The 22175-nt window shown below is 39.2% G+C and overlaps 2 protein-coding genes across 2 annotated transcripts; both read right to left on the bottom strand.

The window, feature by feature from the left end:
• Positions 1-10431: 10431 nt before the first annotated feature.
• grk7b (G protein-coupled receptor kinase 7b) lies at positions 10432-14916 on the bottom strand. The gene is made up of 4 exons (XM_034115370.1): positions 14317-14916; positions 13710-14147; positions 12423-12694; positions 10432-10759 (listed from the first exon to the last, which is right to left on the bottom strand). The coding sequence occupies exons 1-4, from the start codon at positions 14914-14916 to the stop codon at positions 10432-10434; spliced, it is 1638 nt and encodes a 545-aa protein (XP_033971261.1).
• Positions 14917-17249: 2333 nt separating this feature from the next.
• Positions 17250-18889, bottom strand: rnf7 (ring finger protein 7). The gene is made up of 3 exons (XM_034114930.1): positions 18684-18889; positions 18494-18541; positions 17250-17725 (listed from the first exon to the last, which is right to left on the bottom strand). The coding sequence occupies exons 1-3, from the start codon at positions 18847-18849 to the stop codon at positions 17607-17609; spliced, it is 333 nt and encodes a 110-aa protein (XP_033970821.1). The 5' UTR covers positions 18850-18889; the 3' UTR covers positions 17250-17606.
• Between the last annotated feature and the right edge of the window lie 3286 nt (positions 18890-22175).

The following is a 22175-nucleotide window of genomic DNA, read 5'->3' as shown; positions in this document are numbered from 1 at the left end:
GGACTGTGAGCCGAACAACTTGTAATTCAGTACAATTTAGTGTGTACATTATATAATGCTAATGTATATACAATTGTCATTCTTGCTTCTTCTTTATATTGTAATTCTACCAATGTCACTTTTCCTTCTCTGTTGCCTTTGCTAAGGCGTTTTACTGGTGGGATTTTTTATAATGCAAAGCAAGGTAATTAGACCCCAAAATGTGTTTTGTTTCACATAATTAGCTCAAGTGTCCCTTTGTTTGTCAGTTAATCTTTCTATGTTTATGTTATATACACCATAGAAAACTCACTCCAGCTGCTTTTTCTCAACACTTTCTTTTGGTTTAGATATACAGCTGAACTGGCACTCATTTATTTTTCAGGACCTCCAGCTTAACTGACACATCCAGGTCAGATTTCACCTACAATTCGACTGACATTGAAACTGCTTTCAGTGCTTGAAGTTCATCTAAATCTTCAGTACTTCACTCAGGTCTGTAATTGACACTCAAACTTCACCCAGACACCTTAACGAACACTTCCCCTTCTTTCAAACCTCCACTTCAACTTCTTTCTGTATTTCAACTAATTCAAGTGAAACACTGAAAGAAGTTGAAGTGAAAAAACATTTATAAATTGATGTTGAGATTTCTGCTATATATCGCATTGGATTCGACCAGCTATTAGGAATTTAAAAAATATAAATTAACAATGGTTTGCTCCCAATAATATAACTGTGCTCTACTGTTTTCTTTCACCTCTAACACAAACTGAAACAGATAGATACAAATGTTATCTTCGTTTTTAAGTGAAGGTGAAACCAAGTTCATTTAAATGTTTCCTTAAATTGTCAGAAAACTGATTTTCATGATGTTTACTTCAAATGTATTTGCTTCAGAAACATCACATGGAATGTAAACTGTTATTATGAATGATAAAAAATAGGAAATATTCTGCTCATTTTCAGGTTCATCTTATTATTTTGTTCCTCTACTGTGACGTGTTTAGACGCTTTAATGTTCAAAAAGGTCTTTATTTTTCTGTAACAGCCTGTTCTGCAGCACCTCTTTTCACCCTCTGTCTGAAACCAGAGCCCAGTCTGCTCTGATTGGTTAGCTGGCCGCCTCTGATGTGATTGGTTAATTACTTAGAGATGCCCCGCCACTTAGCCTGTCACGCACAATTTGTAGGAGTGCTAGCCAAAAGAAGAGTTACATAGTGATGTCACTATGTCATGTAAGTAAACCAAGGAGTCCAATGGAGAAGTTTCAGGCAGCGGGGGAGTGTGTGGGAGAGAAACTCCCTCTGGAGGGAACTTTGGGATTTTAGCCTTTGCAGAGCATTTACATGCACACAAACCTATATAACACAATTCAGGAAAAAAACGCTATAGGTCCCCTTTAATATAACTGTAATTTAGGGTAAATGTCTCTCTCTTTAACACAAACAGGTCACTGTCCACTATGTTTTCAATGTAAGGAGGAACTATAGTTTGGCTTCCCTACATCTCACAGAGGACTTCCCTTCCAGTCATAAAGGCCATTTATACAGCTGTACATCTGTGACCCAGCTTGTGGAAATGTCACATTGGGCTGTGTGCGACCTCTGTGCTGGGACACACGCACTGCTGTTACACCCTCTCACCCACATGCCAGTCAAGGATGACCGGGCCTCACTAATACATGCTAATGCATTCAGAATGGAACATGTGCTGCCAACCACACATTTTTCTGGAGCTGAATTCATCCTGTACATCAATACTAATGTTTAAAACATTTGACCTCCAAGTCTTGATATTGGTGCAAAGCAAAACGAGTTAAATCTGGCCTTGGTCGCTGTGACTGGTCAAGTGACGAGACCTCTGCAGCACATGTGCGCAGCGCCAACACGGAGCGTATTTGCGAGGGATTACCTCGATGATCTGTGATAAAGTGCTCAACTGTTTTCCACACACTGCTCGCATGGCCACAAGGGCATTGGAGGCGGATAGAGACAGAGAGCGCGAGGGAAAAGAGGGGAGGGAGACAGAAATAGTAAGCGAGCTAGATGGATGCAGAGACAAAGAGTGACAGAGAGACATTGAGAGGTAGAAACAGAGGAAGACAGAAGGCCGGGCAGAGGGAGAAATGAGAAGTGGCAGAAGTGACAGACTGCGAGTATGAGATGGCAGAGAGGGAGAGTGAGTGAAAGAGGGGAACAAAGAGCATATTGTCAGTGCTGGGCGCTAATCGTCCCCTCTTAGGCTGCCAGAGACAACAGGTGAGAGCAGTTTGACTCCCTGCAGGCTCCATGAAGCTTTCAGGGCTGTGTGTGTGTGTGTGTGTGTGTGTGTGTGTGTGTGTGTGTGTGTGTGTGTGTGTGTGTGTGTGTGTGTGTGTGTGTGTGTGTGTGTGTGTGTGTGTGTGTGTGGTGTGTGTGTGTGTGTGTGTGTGTGTGTGTGTGTGTGTGTGTGTGTGGTGTGTGTGTGTGTGTGTGTGTGTGTGTGTGTGTGTGTGTGTGTGTGTGTGTGTGTGTGTGTGTGTGTGTGGTGTGTGTGTGTGTGTGTGTGTGAGTGAGTGTGTGTGTGACGTGGACCTCAGGAGAACTCTGCCAATGCCAACTCAAACGGCAAATGAGGAGTGAGGGCCGCACCATCAAAGGGCTCTTTTCAGACATGCTTTGGCTGTATATATGTGTGTGTGTGTGAGTGTGTTTTAAGTGCGTATGTGTATTATGTGTGTGTGTGTACCCACATCTTCTAAGAAATGTTCCTCACACCAGCAGAGTAACAATGGTATATGTGTTCAAAGCAACAACAGAGGGGACATTGCATCGACAGTGGAAAAGAATAAAATCGTCACACTTTGATGTTTACAAGAGTGTGTGCGCTTATTATGTGTTAACAATCTCACAAAGCATGTGACCCAGAGCAGCTGTTTGTAGAACTCTCACCTTTGGAGCAAGGAAGTGAATTTCAAACAGGGGAGATTAACAAAGAAACACGAGGAGAGAAGTTGTTATTGATATCATTTTAATAGCAAAATACATTTCTGAAGGTATAGAGGGAGTCTTTTAAGTCTGTATGTTAGACCCCATTGTTAATTAACCTTACCACGATGCCAGAGTGGGGCTATAGTCAATCTGGAGACTTTGGTGAGTAAGAGAACCTTCTTTTGGAGATAAAATTAGATCTACTACAAAGATGGTTAAAGCATGTCAGTCAGGCTCATAAACAGACGATTGTGCAGGCCCACCTTTTAAAAAATAAAAGGTGTAACAGATGTAATTTTATTGTACAATTGTAATTCTAACGTTACCAATAGAACAGGTGCCCCAAAAATAAAACCCAAGTTATAATAAACCACACTAATTACACATGTCTGAGTTGTATCGCAATTTAATTTGCATAGTGGATTTTGTGTAAGCAAGAAGGAACAGATGTACACTGGATTAATACTTTTTTTCAACAAAAATGAAAGCAAAACCTTGAAAATATCCAACATATTAAATTGAGTACAATTGAAGGTAAAATTGATTTGTGATGAATAATTGTTATTCAGTGGTAGATTGGACTGTCAATGTGATTGATAGAGTCATGAGATGCAGGACAGTTGTAATGCTTTTTTATCTAATTTGAATATATATACTTTATTGTAGGACTAGTGAAGTAAGTAATACAAAAAACACCTGTGAGAAAGAGGCTTAAACATACACATAGAGTATAATAAATACCAAGTACACAACAGCACTAGTAAATGTTCCTTTTGATGGCACTTTTGCCACAGCACGTCTGTTAAAGCAGTCATTTAGAAATGCGATGGTTCCCTGGTGGTGTTTCAGGCCAGAGAGCAGATGTGTGACAAGTGACAGGTCAGTGTCACCCTTTAGCAAAGTATTGTGATTTCAGTCTGATTATATGTCTTCCAATTATGATTTTGTATCATTGTGTGCAAGAAAAAGGAGTGATCACTGGTAATAAAGGTGCACTGATTAATATTTCTATCCATTGTGTTATTGTGGTGGACTTGTAAAAGAGTGAGTGGAAAAGAGTTGCAGTGGAAACGTGCATCGCTCTGTTGTTCAGGGGATGGAGAGTTAACTACGCATGCAGAGATAAACAAATGTCCTGGCGTCACAGTGGACCATGTCAAGAAACATCTGGTGGCAGTGTGTGAATGTTTTATGCTGGAAAATGTGTGTGTGCGCCACCACATCCTCATGATCATCACAAGATAAAGCCCATTAATCCATCGTGAGTATTAAACGCCATTCGCTGCAGATAAAAATAAGGAATATAAGGTTACAGTGTGGAGTTTATAGATTTGAGGCGTGTTACCCCTGAAAGCATTCTCAACAGTTAAGTTATGGCCGCCGTTACTTGAGCTCAGTTGGGTTTTAAATGCCAAGAGATGGCCTGCAACGTGAAACAGCCAGAAGTAGTACTGCCTGTCAAAATAAGACGTAGTATCGCTGAGGAAGCCACGTCCAGAGAGTGTTTAAACCGTATTATCTATCTTGGAACCAACATTTAAAATCTTTTCTCATAAACACACATAGTTTTAAGCTTATTAGATACAAGTTTTACCCAGTGTTTAATTAGACTGCAGTACTTGAAGTATGTGTAGCACTGCAGAGCATTGGATCATTGTCATTTGGACCTGATAACATTATCAATATTCTTCAATTCATTTATTGTTGGTGGCAACACATTGTTTGATTTTAGCCATGTAACACTTATTCGATGACACCCTCCAGTTGCAGCAAAGGAGTTTAAATGACGCTCATCTGCCTCTGACTCTCCTCTCTGCTCCATTTACAGAGATACATCAATCTTTCCCTTCCCGTCGGTGTCCAGAGCCTTTGGGAACAGCAGTACTGATACTGCAGGGAAGTGCAACTGACCTAATCGGGGAAAAGACATATTTTCCTTTTTGTAGCTCACAGGCTCAAAACTTCAGGGGATGAGTTCTCTAAGATGTGAGTGTGAATCCACCCTGAGATTAGGATCCGCTCCTGATTTTAGTTGGTTCTTCCTGGCTCATGCTACAGATACACCCTGCACCAAGTTTCATAAAAATCAAACCGGAAGACTTTCCAGTGTCAAACAGACACTCGAATAAAACAAATTGAGAAACAAACTTCCTTGTTGGGGTTTATAATTTGCAAAGAGATTATAAAGTGTTCCCTAACTTTTGTTTTTAACAGTTTTATGTGTCATTGCCTTTGTAAATCACTTTGAATGGCCTTGTGTCTGAATTGTGCTATATAAATAAAGTCACCTTAGCTGCCACGCATTTTCTATAAATATCTCCAAATCTAAAATCTTTTCATTTGTGAGCCAACCAATTGCAACAATTATACTTGTTTTTATACCTATAACATACAACCATTCTTGCATTTCTGCAAACCAGCCCTAGACGTTGATACTACTAGATCCTTTATCAGCAATGGCCTTGTGAGTTCTACCAGGATTATCTTCTTGTTTTCTTCTGTGGAGCACACCATAATGTCTGGAGATATTTGACATAACAAAATGTGAGGTACTGTACCTACATTTCGACACTTGGGGCAGCGGCTTCTCGCCTCAAGTGGGGCACATTTTCCGGCTTGTGAAACCAGGATAATGACATCATCTGAAAAAAGCGGAGATGCCAGGCTGAAAACTCTCCAGACCTTCTGCTAAAAACTGATATTTGGTCCATAATAAATGTAAAAGGGGGCAAGGTGTGTACTTTTTGCCATATGAGTCATTGGTGTGCAGAGTACCTGTGAGGAAATACCACATAGTTTGGTCAGAGTGTGAAGAGAAGTTTTATTTTCTCGTTGCCTACTTCAAACCCAACTTTACTCAATAACAGATTTGTCTGTAATATTTCATCCATTAGCAGCTGTATAGAAACACCCCAGATATCCAGGGATGGTTTGGATTTGGGACACACACACACACACACACACACACACACACACACACACACACACACACACACACACATCTTATGTAGAAGCAGGCATGGGGCTTTAGAGATCAAAGCAGGACAGGGTGTAATTTGGTATCTGCGTTTGTTACATGCCCATGCTCTGGATTCACATCAAAGGCATGTGCCACACTTCAGCACAGCCCTGGCATCCTCAGGATGGTATCACACCAGCAATATCGCTGCTTTTCCCCTTTTTTGGCTGTGAATGTGTGTCTGTATTTGCAAGTAGTGTGTCTGATATGATCTAAACATGAAAATTGATTTGTGTCTATTTGTGTGTGCACAAGGGTGTGTCTGTGAGAGTGTGAGCATTTAGGATAGGTGAGAAAATGGTTAAACAGTCGGAACAGAGAGGCCATTGTGTACTGAGGGAAAGTGAGAGCCAGCCATGTGGGAGAGAGATTGAAGGAGGAAGAGGAGGGTTGTTCCACGCTGTCTCATACCCACTGCTAATGTGTTTTCTTTGTGTTTATAATACGTTTTCAAATTATTTAAATAGTGTTCATTTGCATGCCATTTTATGACACAAAAATTTAGATATATTAGAAGTAAGAAGAGCGATGTTTTACTTAGCTACCAGCGTGACCCCACGACCGCTCAGGAAGTGTTTAGTTTTTGGTTAACGTTCAGTTTTTAAGCTTCATTGCTTGAATTCTTAACATTTCCACAAATAAGTGAATTCCTGCAGAGCCATCCAACAGAAACAGAGTGTGTGTGTGTGTGTGTGTGTGTGTGTGTGTGTGTGTGTGTGTGTGTGTGTGTATGATTTTCTTCCCCACCGAGGCCCAATGGGCAGTTTCCATGGCAGTCAGACCTCAGACCCTTTCCACTGCCAGGGGCTGGACAACGTCATGGATAGAGCCTGATCTCACACACACACACACACACACGCACGCACGCACGCACGCACGCACGCACGCACGCCCGCACGCACGCACGCACGCACGCACACACGCACACACACACACACACACACACACACACACACACACACACACACACACACACACACACACACAAACACATCCATACCTGCATACACAGTACCACAATCTTCGCCCTTGTCGTATCACTGAACCATGTTTTGGTCGCTGCAAAAGTCATTTGTCTATGTCATTCAATCGCATGTTCCGACTTTAATATTTATTTTTCTTTCAACTAAGGAAAGCTGCCAATGAGCCCAAATAGGGAATATATTTCCCTGTACTGTGTAAACCAACTGGGTTTAGGGCTACGAAGGATAACTACACTCCATAAAAAAATAGCACAATATCAACTAAGACAGTCTTATTGCCTTTGTGTTTTGGAGAGAAACTGTGTAAAAATATGGTTTTAAATCTAAATTATATCACTTTATGTTAATTCCATAAAGGTTTCCATAACTGTTCAATGTGCTGTACCAAAATGACACAGAAAAACTAGGGGCAGGTACAATTATTACAGCATACTGAAACCATCATAAGAAATGATAAGCCACCACATGGAGGTAAATAGAAGCACAAAGATATATTTTGGTGCCAATTTCAGCCATTTGTCCATTATTTGTTGGCTAGACTGACTTACTCACTGGACTATTACCTTTTTTAAATTAGTTAAATCACTTTAAAATCTTTCCACATATTCCCTGGCAACTATACACATTGGGACTACACCAAACTTTTAAAACTACCATCCTACTTCCTAACTTTCAGTTTAGCCATTTCCGTGATCAGCACTCTGTCAAATCTCTCCGGTCACCTGTCACAAGAAATAAGATTCTCCCCCACAAGTTGAAAATCCCATGGAAACAGCTTAAAGTTCAAAAAGTTACAGCATCCTGAAACCCGAGTTTGCCGGAGTGTAAAGCTTTCTGATGTTCCTCACCCCTCCACTGCAGGGTGATTGAAGATCAGCACATCAAACGAAGGGAGAGGGATATAATGATACAGAATACTGTATGAGGGAAACTCTCTAAAACCTCTCATCCTGAAGGGAAAAAAACTGTTGTGGTGAATGTGTTAATGTACTTTAATTACAGTACAACATGTTGCCTAAGGGGTGACTGACCGAGCGGGTTTTGGCATCTGGGATTGTGTGGACATCTGCGTGTGTGTGTTTGTATGTCAGTGAATGAGAGAAGTGCTTTAGAAGTCAGTACTAAAGCAAATTATTCCACAGTGTGACACGGAAACTGAAATATAAGCTGTGGGGTGGTGTTAGTTTCTAAGAGTGTACCCAGTTTGATTTAATTAGCTGTTACTTATGGCATTCTTTGTTAGCGGTGTAATATGACTGACAGTTGGCACGGCAGCCCGTCTGGACTGAATCCAAGTCCATATCAGCTCCAAGACTCTGTAACCTGTCCCTTATAGTCTGTCACTACTTTCAAACTCTTGATCTGATCTGAAGTGTGTGTGTGTGTGTGTGTGTGTGTGTGTGTGTGTGTGTGTGTGTGTGTGTGTGTGTGTGTGTGTGTGTGTGTGTGTGTTGCATAGTAGCTCATGCACTCTGTGAATTGGAGGGCAGCAGTTACAGCGTTGACTCTTGGGGAACTAATCCCTGGAAGAGGCTTGTAGGCACCTGGTAAAAACATGTTCCTGGAGACCTTCTCCCGAGTTTGTCTTGTCGTCACGTCGTCCGCAGTGGACTCCCCACTCTGCCTCTCGCAGCCGCCGATGATCAGGTTGCGTCTTGGATTTCCATCTGAACCACCCTCTAATCTCATGACAGTTGAGCGTGAACGGAACCACTTCTCAGCCCTGTAAGGTCACCCCTCGCAGGAATTAGCACAACACATGTTTATGTGTCCCTCATTACTTCAATGTGTCTGAGGTTTTGGATACACTGAGTGACGAATGATGCACTCTGAATCAAATAATGAGGTGGCATTATGTTGTAAATATAAATGTAATGGTTACTATAAGACACTGTTTGGATACATGATGAGAGATGACATGTGTGCCTTGAGATAAGCAACAAGAGGATCAAAATAACTGCATATCTTTGAAAATATCATCCTTTTAAAGACTTATTTGCAACAAAAGTAAAAAAAAAGATTAGAAAGAAATTTGCTTAGTTTTTTTGTCATCACAAATCATGAGAATTGCTGTCAACCTGCTTGAATGTCTAATCAAATGAAGCATGAAACATTGCTAGAAAAACACATGCATGGCTTTAAAAGGTATATAATCATTATTTGACAAAAGGTCACAGAATATTAGAACATTTCAAGTCATCGTTTTAAAATCACAACTAAATATTACAAACTACAATTGGCACTGTTATGCACTGACACGGTACAGCTTCATATAAGACTCAAGGACCGGAACGAAGTAAAACAGAGGTAAAATGTCAAATATACTGTAATTCAGAAAAAGACACCTTGGGCATCCTGGTAGCAGAAGGTCTAGGATATGATATTGAATATGTCCCGCATATTGAGGATTGCCAGGGGATTTAGTCACCCTTTATTTCCTCTCTACGCTCACTATCAAATAAAGGCAAACATACCTGAAAAAACACCTAAAAGTAATATCCTGAGTTTCTCATGTAATCATCAAGGGATTAATACTTTAACAATTAACATCAACATGGAACGAGAAGCTCGCCATGTAGTTGGAAAAACAGTCCACATCACCTACAAGAACTTAGCATGTGTAAAAGCAAAATAAATGTTGTTGCTATGTTTTATGAAGTACGTGTAAACATCTATTTTTCTTAGGTTGTGTGTACTGTAGCTTGTAAACACAGGCTGGGTTTGGGGGGTAATAACGGGGGTTGGTATTGCCTTGTAAAAGACAAAAAATGCAGTGTATTTTTCTGGAGGAAAACAACGACAATGTGTCTCCCTGCATCCCCTTGTAAAAGCTGAACAAGTCATGCAGTGCTTGTAAATACCTCAGCAGCACAGGCAGAATAATGGGGATGATGAACAGTCCCACTTGATGGGTGTCTAGCGGCTCTTAGTGGTGAACTTCTGCAACGGAGAGACTTCACTGAGGTTGCATTACACCGTCCACTCACATGAGCAAAAAGGCATTCATGGAATTTATGTCCGTGTAATATATCTGGCACATTACTGCAAATACTGATAATAATCCTACTGCTATTCAGTGACCAACAACCACTATAAAGCTTGTTTACAGACACATGTAAACACTTAGGACCTGCCAAAATGGCTGAGTGATGTAATGGAAACTATGCATGCACTGCTGACTCATCAAAATAGAGAGCAAATTATAAAGCAGCAGTACAATGTCAGCGTGTGTTTGCATCTGGGCATGAACACAAGAACTGTGGTTTTATTTGACCCATGCAACAGAGGTCCCATCAGGTTTGGCTGTGGCTTCAAAATAACTCCTCTTTAGGAAGAAGAACACAGATTTGTGAAAAAGGCAAGTGTCTGTTATACCTGAGCTACTTTATTTGGTATTAAACCAGGCACTTTGGATTTTTTAAATAAATAAAACTAAAGGACATTTGTGTTTTATAAATATGCTCAGTTGATCAAATTCTCACAAAATATTGCACATGCTGGACTCGTTGTTATAGTCATTACAGTTATTTTCTTTGTCGTTCAGATGATCAAACACACCACTGTTGATCATTTCCTTCTGCCATTGGATGGAGACTGCTCCTGTGCTGAACATCTTGAAGAATTCCTCATCCCTTTGCTCAAACTGAATGTCTTCGACGACGGAGGATTCCAGTAAACGATTTGTGTCCTTGGCGTAGACCACGTTGGATTTTGGCACCCATGGCGGATCAACCAGCCCGGCCTCCAGACGGCTGAAATTGATGCTCTTGAAAAACACATGGTCCCGTGGATCGTCATTGCCATTGCTTAAAAGAAAGAAAAGAAATGTAATGATTAGAGTGGGGAAAGAAGGTTATAAAAGCAGTAGGAAGGCGAAGGTATTAACCTGGGCAATAAAAGTGTTTGGATAGTTCATTTAAAGTGAACAAAACTGCATTATAGAACAATAACATACAGCTTAATATACTGTACATGTCTCTTTTAATTTATTTATACATTTCCATTCTTAACAGAGTTGCAGGACAGACAAATCCACTTAAAACAAACTAGAAAAGAACAATAGAATACAGATTCTAAAAGAGAAGCATTTACTTGGTCAAATACGACATTCTCTGCACTATTAAGCCTATTGCTTTATTTATTTCTGACATGTACACAGTTTACATCATCTGCATTTCTTGCAACATAATCTGTACTATTTTTATTTTTTAATTAGTTTTATTGTTTTATGTCCTATATATATGTTATGTTGCATTGTTGGAGGAGCTCGGGACCTAAGATTTGAATTGCCATTTCTACACTGTTGCATCTGTGCATATGACAATAAAGCCTTTGAATCCTTACCACCCAAGTTACAACCCCACAGGTGTTTTTACTTAACTGGCTTGATTAGACCCTCACTCTAGTCTACTGTTAGTTTAATTAGTTTATTTGTTGCACCTGTTGGATTAGGACAACCTTATACAGGCAGCCCTCAGTCAGACTGGGTGGCCAAAGGGCAAAACAACATCCTGCTAGAAGGGGAAAACTACAAGATGAAACTACGTAAGTATAACAAAATAATATCTTCTTAAATTAAAGGCAGTTCGATTTAACGTTGATGAATACACATAATTACTGAAGAACCAGTGGTACATGGAAATTGACATGTGCCTGATTTCCACACAGTATTCGTAGTAAAGCCTGAAGGCAAGCAATAGCTTCACGATTGGTGGAAATTCTGATTTGTTGGCAAATAAAAAAATAATGAGTATTTTTTGGAAACTATGAGCTTGTTTTTATGTAGCGTACACTTTCTGTGTTTGTATTACAAATTGTTTTATTTAACGAAACATTTTGTTTTTTTATTTACACAGAAAATTAATAAAAGATGATTAATTGTCAATAACTTTTTCATGTTTTACTTAAACGTCCAACATTATAGAAGTGCATTGGCTGCTACGAATCACCTTTTGGTGCCTGGAAGCCAGTTGTTTTTATGAACCTCAACAACACAATAGTTTTCTCTTTTTTCAAGCTTTTTCAGTCTGTAAAAAATATAATTTGCACAGTCAAAAGCACAAAAGCATTTCTAAGCAAACTTAACACTTCAGCTTTCTGAACTGTACAACTTAATTTTTTGATGTCATTTTGAAAACAAAATTCTCCATAAATGTAGAGAAGGGGATATGGGGCTTGTTGTTGTCTGTGCTCTGGCTGCAGTGGTTTGAACTGAGGTACATTCATTTCCTTCTGTATGTTTATTTGTTTCCCTTTTGAATTCATCCAGGGTTGTGACTTGGAGGTTATTACTAGCAATAGGCTACTCTTATTTATTCAAAGACTGTATTGAACCAACAGCGTATGTTTTTACTGCTGCCGAAGAAGTGACATTTTGAATTTCCTTGACTGATGATTTGTTCCATGGCGCCTTATCCAACCTAATATGATAATAAACTAGGGCTTTAGAAATGTGAAGCTTTCACTGACCGGCACCCAAGGCGATGCACCGGCTTCTTCTTAAGAAAGCATCTGATGAGATCTTTGGAGGAATCATTAAAGTTTTTGTGTTCGAACTTGCAGTCATCCTCCAGAGTGCGTCGAGTCACCTCCTCATTCTGCACCTTTTCCCTAAAGTCTTTAAAAGGCAAACGGGCAGCCAGCATCTCATAGATGGTGCAGCCCAGAGACCACCAGTCCACAGATGTGCGATAGGCCTCCCTCTTTAGGATCTCAGGGGCCATGTAACCAGTCGTACCAGCCTGAGAACACAAACAGGGGGGAGAGAAAGTAGGATGAGGGAGATCTCATAAACATAAACCTTTGTTTTCGGGGCGCTGGGGCCTACAGAACATATTTCTACTTGGACTTTTATGTAATCTTTGCATTTTTATTCAAACCTTAAATATTATTTGAAGATAAAACTGGTGATGAGGAGTCTCAGGCAAACTGAGGAACAACTGCTATGACCTGTAGCATTGTATGCACACTGAAAGAGAAATATTTAACAACAGGTTACACAAGTGCCGTGTGCAGATGAAAATTAGCTTTAAAGCTAACTGCGATCCAACACATCAGACGGTAACATTTACATCTGTTTTAGTGACTTTAAAATATGTATCACTCTCCTGCAAAGACATTTTTTGTATTATTCTGTGTAGAGTTTTAGTTTGGAAACAAAACATACAGACAGAATCATACAATGTGAAACAATAAGACACTGTTGCATTAAAAAATGTTGCATAACAGCATCAATCAGATCAGTGGGCATTATTGTTCACTCTGTATCTCCTCTGTTGTGAGTGAAGCCTGCTGAGAATCTCCTGACTCATCTCCTTAGACAGACACGTGGAAGCCATATCTGGTACTAGTAGAGCACAGATTAACCAGCTAATTCTAACAGGCTCTGCTCAGTCCTCCATACATTTGCTGTGATCAGCCAGTGTAGCGTCCAACTGGGAGGAGGTCAGGCCCTTTTAATCAGATTAGGTTGAGTCATGCTGTCTGTCAGACGTCAGAGCAGGAATAGGAATAATCATATCTATTTCCGGTAAACTGCTTGTATTGGTGGGGGAACAATTATGCAGTGAAGTAGTATAGCAAATATTGATAAACGAATGAGAAAACCAAGCAAATATTCTATATATTAACAGTTTGATTAGGATGGAGATTATGTTGTGTCGCACAAACCTAATAAAGGCTTTGTACAGGGCACTACAGTGTCAATGTATGATGGTGAGCACTGCAGGTTAATCTGGGACACGTCACCACACCTACCTTCTGGCAAACCTTTTTGTTCTTTGGTAGCTCCATAGCCAATCCCAGGTCTGACAGCCGACACTGTCCTTTGGCATCCAGAAGCACGTTCTCAGGCTTCATGTCCCGGTACACTATGTCCAAAGTGTGCAGGTGAAGAATCCCAGTGGTTATCTGGGCGACGTAGTAAACAACACGCTCCATACACATACCCCGCTCCCCAAGCTCGTATATGTGGAAATGTAGGTCTCCTCCATTCATAAGGTCCATGACCAGGCACAGGTGGTTCTTGTTGTCGTAGGCGTAAACTAGGTTCACAATGAAGAGGCTGTTGACCTGTTCCAGGATCCGCTTCTCCAGAAGGGCAAGCCTCTCGCAACCTTTCTTCTTCAAGCACCTCTTATCCAGCTTCTTGCAGGCGTACATCTGGCCTGTGTGTTTGACCTGCACTGCACACACCTGCAAGACAGAGGCACATTCAATGTTATAACTGTTACTGTGGCATCCTTAAATTTGTTTCTGATAATTTTACTGGGATTTAAAAAAGTAAGACAATGCAACTTTGACTTAACAATGGCCATTCTATATACATGTTCAAAAATAAGATGCTTGGATTTGTTGAACTTACCTCACCAAAACCACCTTTTCCCAAAGTCCTAAACTCATAAAAGTATCTGTCATTGATTTTCTGCTTCTCGTACTCCTTCCACTGCAAGAACTTATAAAAAAAAGGGCTATCCAGATACTCCACGAACGGTTTGCCCCTCAGCAAGTCTCTTGTGGCTTCTCGTAACTTGTCCAACATCACCTCATCAAATTTTTGGATTGATAAGCCCTTGCATATTCCAGCTGCCTCTCCTGTAAAGTATGAGAGAAAACTCCTGGACCCGGGCTGAAAAAACTTAGCAAGGATTCTCTGTTTGACCTTCTCTCTGGCTTCTTTTTCAGCAAAGCTCCAGTCACTAAGCTCCTGCAGGAACTCAGTGGCGACCATGTACTGCGAGTTAGAGGCCAGGAGAAACTGCTGGAACAACTTCTTCCCAATGGGCTGTTGCTCACACAGTGACTCGTAATTCCTCCCCACTGAAGCCTGGAGATCGGAGGACATCTTTAGTTTGGGCAGCGACAGAGATATCCACTGATCTCTGAGCTTATCATGATTGATATTCTGAGCCTTCAGGTAGGCCGTGTTGGCCACCAAGTTGTCCAGTCCAGGCAGGGTATCCATTTTGGATTGTATGCTGTCACATAGCCTACATGATCAACTACACATGCAGCTCAATCATCTGCAGGTTCCAGGCACAACTAAGCACCTGAAGCACCTTCATGCTGAACATCCTCTACCGCTTGTGCCTATCCTCTTGTAGCATTAAAAGTAGTACTATTCTTGGGGATTTGCCATCAGCTGAGTGTCTTTGCATGCGTATTTGTAGACGCCACTAAGAGAAAGCAACTTATCTGGTCTGAACTTAAGAGGCTTTAGGCCTGTCTATTTTTAGGAGATCCAAAGTAACTGTGTGCAGTAATTGGGCTGCCAGCATGACACGCTGATGTGGCAGATCCTGACCGTAACAAATAATGAGTGATTTTAGCTTGTTATGAGATAAAGAAGCCACTGAGATGAGTATAATATGTGAAGTATGCTCACTTCTTCGCTTATTATAGGTGAAAGGGTGGGGGATTACGGATACTGAATTAGTCCTAATTAGTTAAGTAAGCAGCCTAAGATATTAATTTTCCTCACAGACTTTTAATGTAGCTCTCATGGGAGTGAAAGCTGTACAGCTCTGATGCTCAAAATAACAAATCTTTTCAGCATCAGCAGCATGAAAGGTACACCTTTTTATTTTCCCTCCGCATTCAGCCACATCACTGGCATACACCGCAATTGAATGATGCACTCATCAAGATTTATTGTAGTCATTTTATGTTTAAGATAATTACAAATGACACTATTCTTTCTGTTTCTAACACACTACCGCCTACAGAGGATTTGGACAAAATAACATGAACACCTGCACAAATGGTTGGACATTACAATTGCAAAGCTGACATTTTTCAAGGTTTTCTAAGGTTGTGTCAAATAATGCATTATATGGTCAAATCTACCTCTGCATGCATTCGTCTTATCAATAATTAAATCCACACCTCACAGATTTAGTATTATTTTATATTATGCACTTTAGGAAAGTAGTTATGTAGTGTTTATTGCATAATCAAGCGATTATGGCTGAGTACTTTATTTCTGTTGTATTAAAGCAATGTGTCAATACTAATTACAGCATTTAGTGAATAATTGATTGGTCAATCGTCAGAAAGATAATAAATATGTTTCCTTGTCTAACATTATAGGTAATCATATATATTAGCAGAGGTTTTTAGGTACACCCCCTTGGGCTTTAAGAAATGGTTTTCCTAAGTTTAATAGACTGAGACATTATATAATAAATGGCAGAATATATAATAATGAAAATAATCATTAGTTGCAGCCATAGTACTTTTTGTCAAATCACAATAAGGGTCCTTTATGTGGCATTTTGACAGAAGATGAAAGCGAAGGGAGTGCTTATTTTTCACTTCCTCGAATGATGGTTGTTTGTGGCAATGACCTTCCCCTCATTAGGCTCATGTCTAAGTGAATTATCCTGTTCAGTCTCCCTGTCTAACAATGTTCCTTGACACTGCAACTGCAGAGGGAACACTGATATGTTCCGCATGAGTGTGACTGCAGAAAACAAAACATTTTATCATGTTTGTTTATCATGTGTTTTTGTATTTGCTCAAATAAATATGTAAAATCCTGGCTGGACTTTACAACTGCTTTGTAGTGATGGAAGAGGTATTCATATATATTACTCAAGGAAAACGTTTTTTTTAAAAAGCATGACAAAATATGTTACAAGTTGGCCATTCAAATACACTTGAGGTCAATTGTGCTTGATCGAAGAAATGTGGTAAATGACTCCATTCAAAGTGTTACTTATTATATATAATTTGTATTGCTGATTCATCACCATCTAAGCCGAAAAGTACTTGACTGTCTACGGGAGTTGAGCCTGACTGGAACAAGGCCAACCTCCTTATACATGTTTAACAAGTGTTAGAGTTAGCATGGCCGCCTTCCAGGTAGCTCACTCAGACTGCCAAGGTACTTATAGCAATAAAGGGTTACTTAGGGATTGTATAATCCATTCTTTAACTAGACATTAATGTTTGGGGAATGCTAAATCATTGTGAACTCCAAAGATAATGTTTAAGATATTCATACTTTTAAAGGCCGATTGTTTTATAGCATTGGCACATTTAAATCTAGGTCTGATGGGTCTATAGCTCCAGCACATCAGCTGAGTCTAATATTTTTTTGTGACTGATCATTTGAATCATTCAAGAATATAAATATGTTTTCAATAAGAGGCAAACCATCTAAAATAATAAATGCTTTCTAAAGACAAGCAGTGTTAAATTATCAATAATAATAAATGTAAACTACCATTTACCATGTTTCCACTTGTTTATAGGAATTATTTACCAATCCTGAATTACTGGATGAACAAATACATGTTTACAGCTATACACAGTTATTTTATTTTTTTAAAGTCACATGTTCAGGATGTGCTCGACACCACCACAGACAATAACATAAAGCTAACATGTGACCAAACACTGAAACAAGGTTCATCCACCTCTTCATGATTCCTCCAGCCACATCCACCAATCAGTGACCAAAGAGTCTGCACCATTTTATTTTGTCCATCGTCCTCCTTAGACACTGGGACAACTGGAACATGCATTGATAGGTAGGAGGACAGTCACCAGGGTCAGTGGCTTTCTGCACAGGACGCTGCAGTGATCATTGTCAAGTCTCAAACCACTTTTAGGTGCACACAGGTGTCTCCAGAAGATCCAGACAGCCTGGAGTTATTTGCCAATTCTCTGAACCACCCAGTCCTGCTGGCAGAGGGGACAGCGATTGTTCTGCTTCACCCAAAGGGACATGCAACAGTTATGGAAGGAGTGGTTGCACTCTCCCCATACAACTGAGAGATGAAGAAGATAGAAGAAATTGGGAAAGACAATTAATGAGTTAGTCACACAGAATATAAAAGTACAACTTTTTTATTTATTTAATAGTGAATGGTGAAAACTAACTTCCTTTCAAAGTGCAGGTGCTTACATTTGTGTTTTATCTCAATCTCTTCACAAAAAGGCACAATCTTTGGCATCTAGGTGATGCTTCAGTACAATCAAACAAGTGAACATGACACTAATTAATGGTATATCAATGGTGTATTAATATAGATGTACACTAGTCAATAAGAAAGCATATTAACTGCATTCCTGTGTAGATATAGTTTATTCATTTTCAATAACATCTTACATCTTTGGTTTATACCTTAATTGAACTTGTACTGTTTATTTTCAAATGTTTAGATCTTTGTTTCCTCTTCGTATTAACATATTCAATTATTATAACTATAAATTACAATGATATTAACTGGTCAGCAAATGCTTTTGTAATGTGTGTGCATCTTACATATAGATCTTGAGTTAAATATCTGTTGGCAATATGCCTACTATTATTAACTATATAATGTGCGTCACCCAAACAAAACAATGATAATATATGCAAATTTAGGGTAATGTCAATCATTGAAATGACATGAAACGACCAGCTGCTTTAGTATGTTATTTTTGACAGCTCCGACCAACTAGCTAATGTTAGCTTGTTGGATCGACCTGCCATCTATGGATTTGTTTGGTGATTAAAACACAGCTGTAACATATTTTAAAGCCTATAGTCTTACCAACACAGTCCTCTTGTTTGTTTTCCGCCTGACATCGGAGACAAGCGTCTGTAAACAAAGAAAAAACATGTTACAGAGGCGCTGGTCCTGTTACTTCGGGTACTAATGCTGATATTAGCCACGTTAGCTCCACCAGCCCGGTGTTCGAGGCTAGGCTAGCCGACCAACAGCGTCGGTTCCTCGTACTCACCCATCACTTGTACCCGGCAAATGGCACACGTATCACACTCAACGTCCCAGCTCCACATTGCCACAGCATTCCACTTCTTTAGGGAAAACATTTTGTCCCCTCCCGACTTAGAGCTTAAAGAAGTGTTGTGAGAGAGGACAATCGGCGGCTCGTCACCGTCATCCATCTCTGCTGCACAGTTAAGCTAAACAAGCTAAGCTAAACAAAATGGACGTAACAGTTATAAGCAATGCTAATGCTAGCTGGTCTTCTCTCCATAGCAACAAACGATGGCGCTGTTCTTCCAGTGTGTGAATTACATGGATTTATTTACAGCTTCTCAGTCAACACACAGCAGGTATTGGGGATATTTTAAATGTGTAGCCTTTTTTGTTTTATCCACACTGTTAGACATTATTATTATTATTATTATTATTATTATTATTTTCAGCCTACCTATTTACAGTACCTTAACTTCAATATTACAGTGAATTTGCTTTACAGTAGCCTACGCTATACTGCTCTACTGTAATCTTGGTTTCCAGTAGGCCTATGTTACATTGTTTAATGGTTGATGATTTAATATGTTTGGAAGTATGAAAGCCTACTGTAAACTTTGTACTATACTCTCTCATACAACAAAGTATCATTTACTGTAATAAATATTAGCCTTATGCAAATTCAAACACAGGTTTACTGGATTTAATGGCTCTAAGAATATATAGCATTTAATTTAATCAAAAAGGTAACACTCTGCACAGTGTAAATAGCATGTATTAATGTTAAAAATAGCATTGACTAATTAACATTTTGTGTCTCATTAAATTACAGTAACCAATTATTGTTTGTTAATGCAGTTCATTAAAAAAAAGGTGAAAAAAAGCATTGTTAGTTGACAAATGCCCATATGAACTCAGTTTATAAATAGTGATCATACTTAGAAGCTTGGCACAAATGTGTTTCCCACACACACACTTAGTTTCTTCTAATTTCAGCTAGTAAAAATGACAGAAAATGAGGGGAATTTCTTTGTTTTAACTTAACAAACTAAAGGAGATGGAGATGTAAAGGTTATTAAAGTTTCTCGTCAGAAGCTTCTTTTGGTATTACAAGGATGACCGACTGTCAATGACATCTCTTTTATAATGCTACACTCAGTAGGGCTTTGACTAAACCGCATTAAGACAACTGTTTATACAGTAATAAAGCTTCTCTAAGTATACAGTGGTGATAAACAGCCCCAATAACCTCTTCTGGCTTTGCATGCAACTTCTGTGTAAACCACTCTGGATTATTTACAACTATAGTTGAATACTTACCATATTGGTAAAATCAGTTCTGCTGATGAAGAGCGGTTTGAGCTTCTTGTAACATGAATAACTTAATGGCAAAGGGTGCATATTTCCGACTTCCAAATAAGCTTGATAGTAAAATCCTCTGCTGGGACTGAGCACAGCAGTAACAGTAACAGTAGGTGGTCTCATGAATAATTTACTATGGCTCAGCTACAATGTTTTTGCTTGTCTAGCGCCACCCTGTGTATAAACAGGGCACTGTTTAACTATGTAAATGTATCCTGTAAATATAATGTATGATGTCCTTTATTGTTTTATGTTTCATGTGGAACCTATATGCTGCAGGTCTCCCTTGAAAAAGAGATCTATGATCTCAATGGGACCAATCTGGTTAAATAAAGGTTTGAAATGAAATGAAATGACTGCAGCATCGACCCAAGAACCTTTTCATGCTACTACAACTATACTAGCCGTAGCCTATATCCTGAATTGTTTTGTATTTCATCGTAATAAATGCACATCATTTACTAATATACAATATACTGCAATGCATGCATGTAAATAATGTATGTATTATATGTGAATGGCTCATGCATCATAATACTGCAAAGTATTTATTGAACATAAAAGGCTTCAAGATTTGTAAAAATAAAAAACATAAATTAGTATAGCTATAGAAAAATAATTTTAAACAATAAACACAATAAGCTTAAATGTTGTTATTAAAATATCTGACAATTGACACGCTTTTAACAAAAGCACCACTCCAGTTTACTTTAAGCATATGTAAATATAACAATATCTGACTGTATTTAAGCAAATATAATCAATCCTTTTTTAATCAGTGATTTAATCAGTGATTAAAAACGGTAAGTGTCTTGCAGCATCCATTTATTCTAGATAAAAAGAGCTGTCATAACCATAAAAAGACAAAACCTCCCCCAGGACTGTGGCAGAAAGTGAGCATGTAACAAACAGTAACACCATGTTCTTGTTTCTACCTCCACTCCCTCACATCCCAGTCTTTGTACAGATGCCTGTAGAGAAAACTGGTGGTTTTGTCATCACTGTTTGAATGTGTCTTGTTCAAACTAACGCTTCATGATGGATTTTTCCACAGCGAGGTAGGAAACCTCTCACAGTGATTACAGTGCTGACATGTGGAGCAACATTTTTACTTTAGCAGCACAAGAGTCACTCAGTCAAAAACTCTGCTTGTCTTCACCAGCACCACTACCACTTTGTTAACTTTCAATATGCACGCTCTCTAGTACAACAACAGTTTCACGCTCAATCAGTTTTACAGCATGCTGCATTTTAAAGTGTGGCTGCTCTACAGTGAAACAATGAGCACTGAGTGGATATGTGCTGGAGTAAAAAAGCATATGAGCTACCTCAAAGCCAACTACCAATAAAAGGAAGTTATATTTTCATTGTTACCTTTACCGGTATGTCCTTCATTCAAAAGTGATTTACTCTGAAGTATGCTATATTCTGGATAAGAAGCATCTTAATGCAGATTCTACTGGCCCTCCGCTGTCTGTTCTGTCCACATTGACCCTATGTCAGGCTCAAGTCATATTAGGCTTGCATAATAGGTTTGTGCTGGAAATGAGGGCTACTTCATGGGCATTAGTCAGCGATTCATTAGAGCACTGGACATTAGGCACCATGAACTTTAGATGACATTGAACTGGAGGTTGTTGGAGAGAAAAATAAGATATGTGGACATCTGTATGAACCGGCTACTTGCTATACTGTGCATAGCAGCTTCACTGTTCATTAGGTAGAGTTAGCAACACAGGTTAAGGTATAAGGATGCTTTTTGAGACAGTACATCACTTACTCTAATATTGCTTGAGAATTATGAATTTGAAAGAAAAAAGCTTAGACAGCACCATAGAGTAGACTATAGGGTAAAAATGACTCCAAGTAAATATACTACAAATTCTATATGACATACAAAATAACCTTTGATTACCTTCTTTATTAAATACTTTTATGACTTACTTTACTTTGATATTTTGTTATCACATACTATGCTATTTCCTTTTAATAGCATACACATCTACACATTTTAGGGCCACTGTGTGTTTAGCATATCCTGAATATGTGACATTTAGTTTTACACCACTATGACATGTTCTTATGACATAAGGGGTTTTGTTATTGCTACATTGTCTTTGTTTTGACATCCATTCACTTTTGCAAAAACGTG

Source organism: Trematomus bernacchii, unplaced genomic scaffold (genome assembly GCF_902827165.1).
Source record: "Trematomus bernacchii unplaced genomic scaffold, fTreBer1.1, whole genome shotgun sequence".
Taxonomy (NCBI): domain Eukaryota; kingdom Metazoa; phylum Chordata; class Actinopteri; order Perciformes; family Nototheniidae; genus Trematomus; species Trematomus bernacchii.
This window is presented reverse-complemented; position numbering and strand designations above follow the sequence as displayed.

Bases quoted from the DNA above. Each gene is read 5' to 3' on its own strand.
- grk7b (XM_034115370.1), bottom strand. From the start codon at position 14,916: ATGGATACCCTGCCTGGACTGGACAACTTGGTGGCCAACACGGCCTAC. The intron at 14,148-14,316 runs GTAAGTTCAACA...TCTGTCTTGCAG, and splicing joins GAAAAGGTGGTTTTGGTGAG to GTGTGTGCAGTGCAGGTCAA. The intron at 10,760-12,422 runs GTCAGTGAAAGC...CTTTCTTTTAAG, and splicing joins GTGCATCGCCTTGGGTGCCG to CAATGGCAATGACGATCCAC.
- rnf7 (XM_034114930.1), bottom strand. From the start codon at position 18,849: ATGGATGACGGTGACGAGCCGCCGATTGTCCTCTCTCACAACACTTCT. The intron at 18,542-18,683 runs GTGAGTACGAGG...CTTTGTTTACAG, and splicing joins TTGCCGGGTACAAGTGATGG to ACGCTTGTCTCCGATGTCAG. The intron at 17,726-18,493 runs GTAAGACTATAG...TTCATCTCTCAG, and splicing joins CAAACAAGAGGACTGTGTTG to TTGTATGGGGAGAGTGCAAC.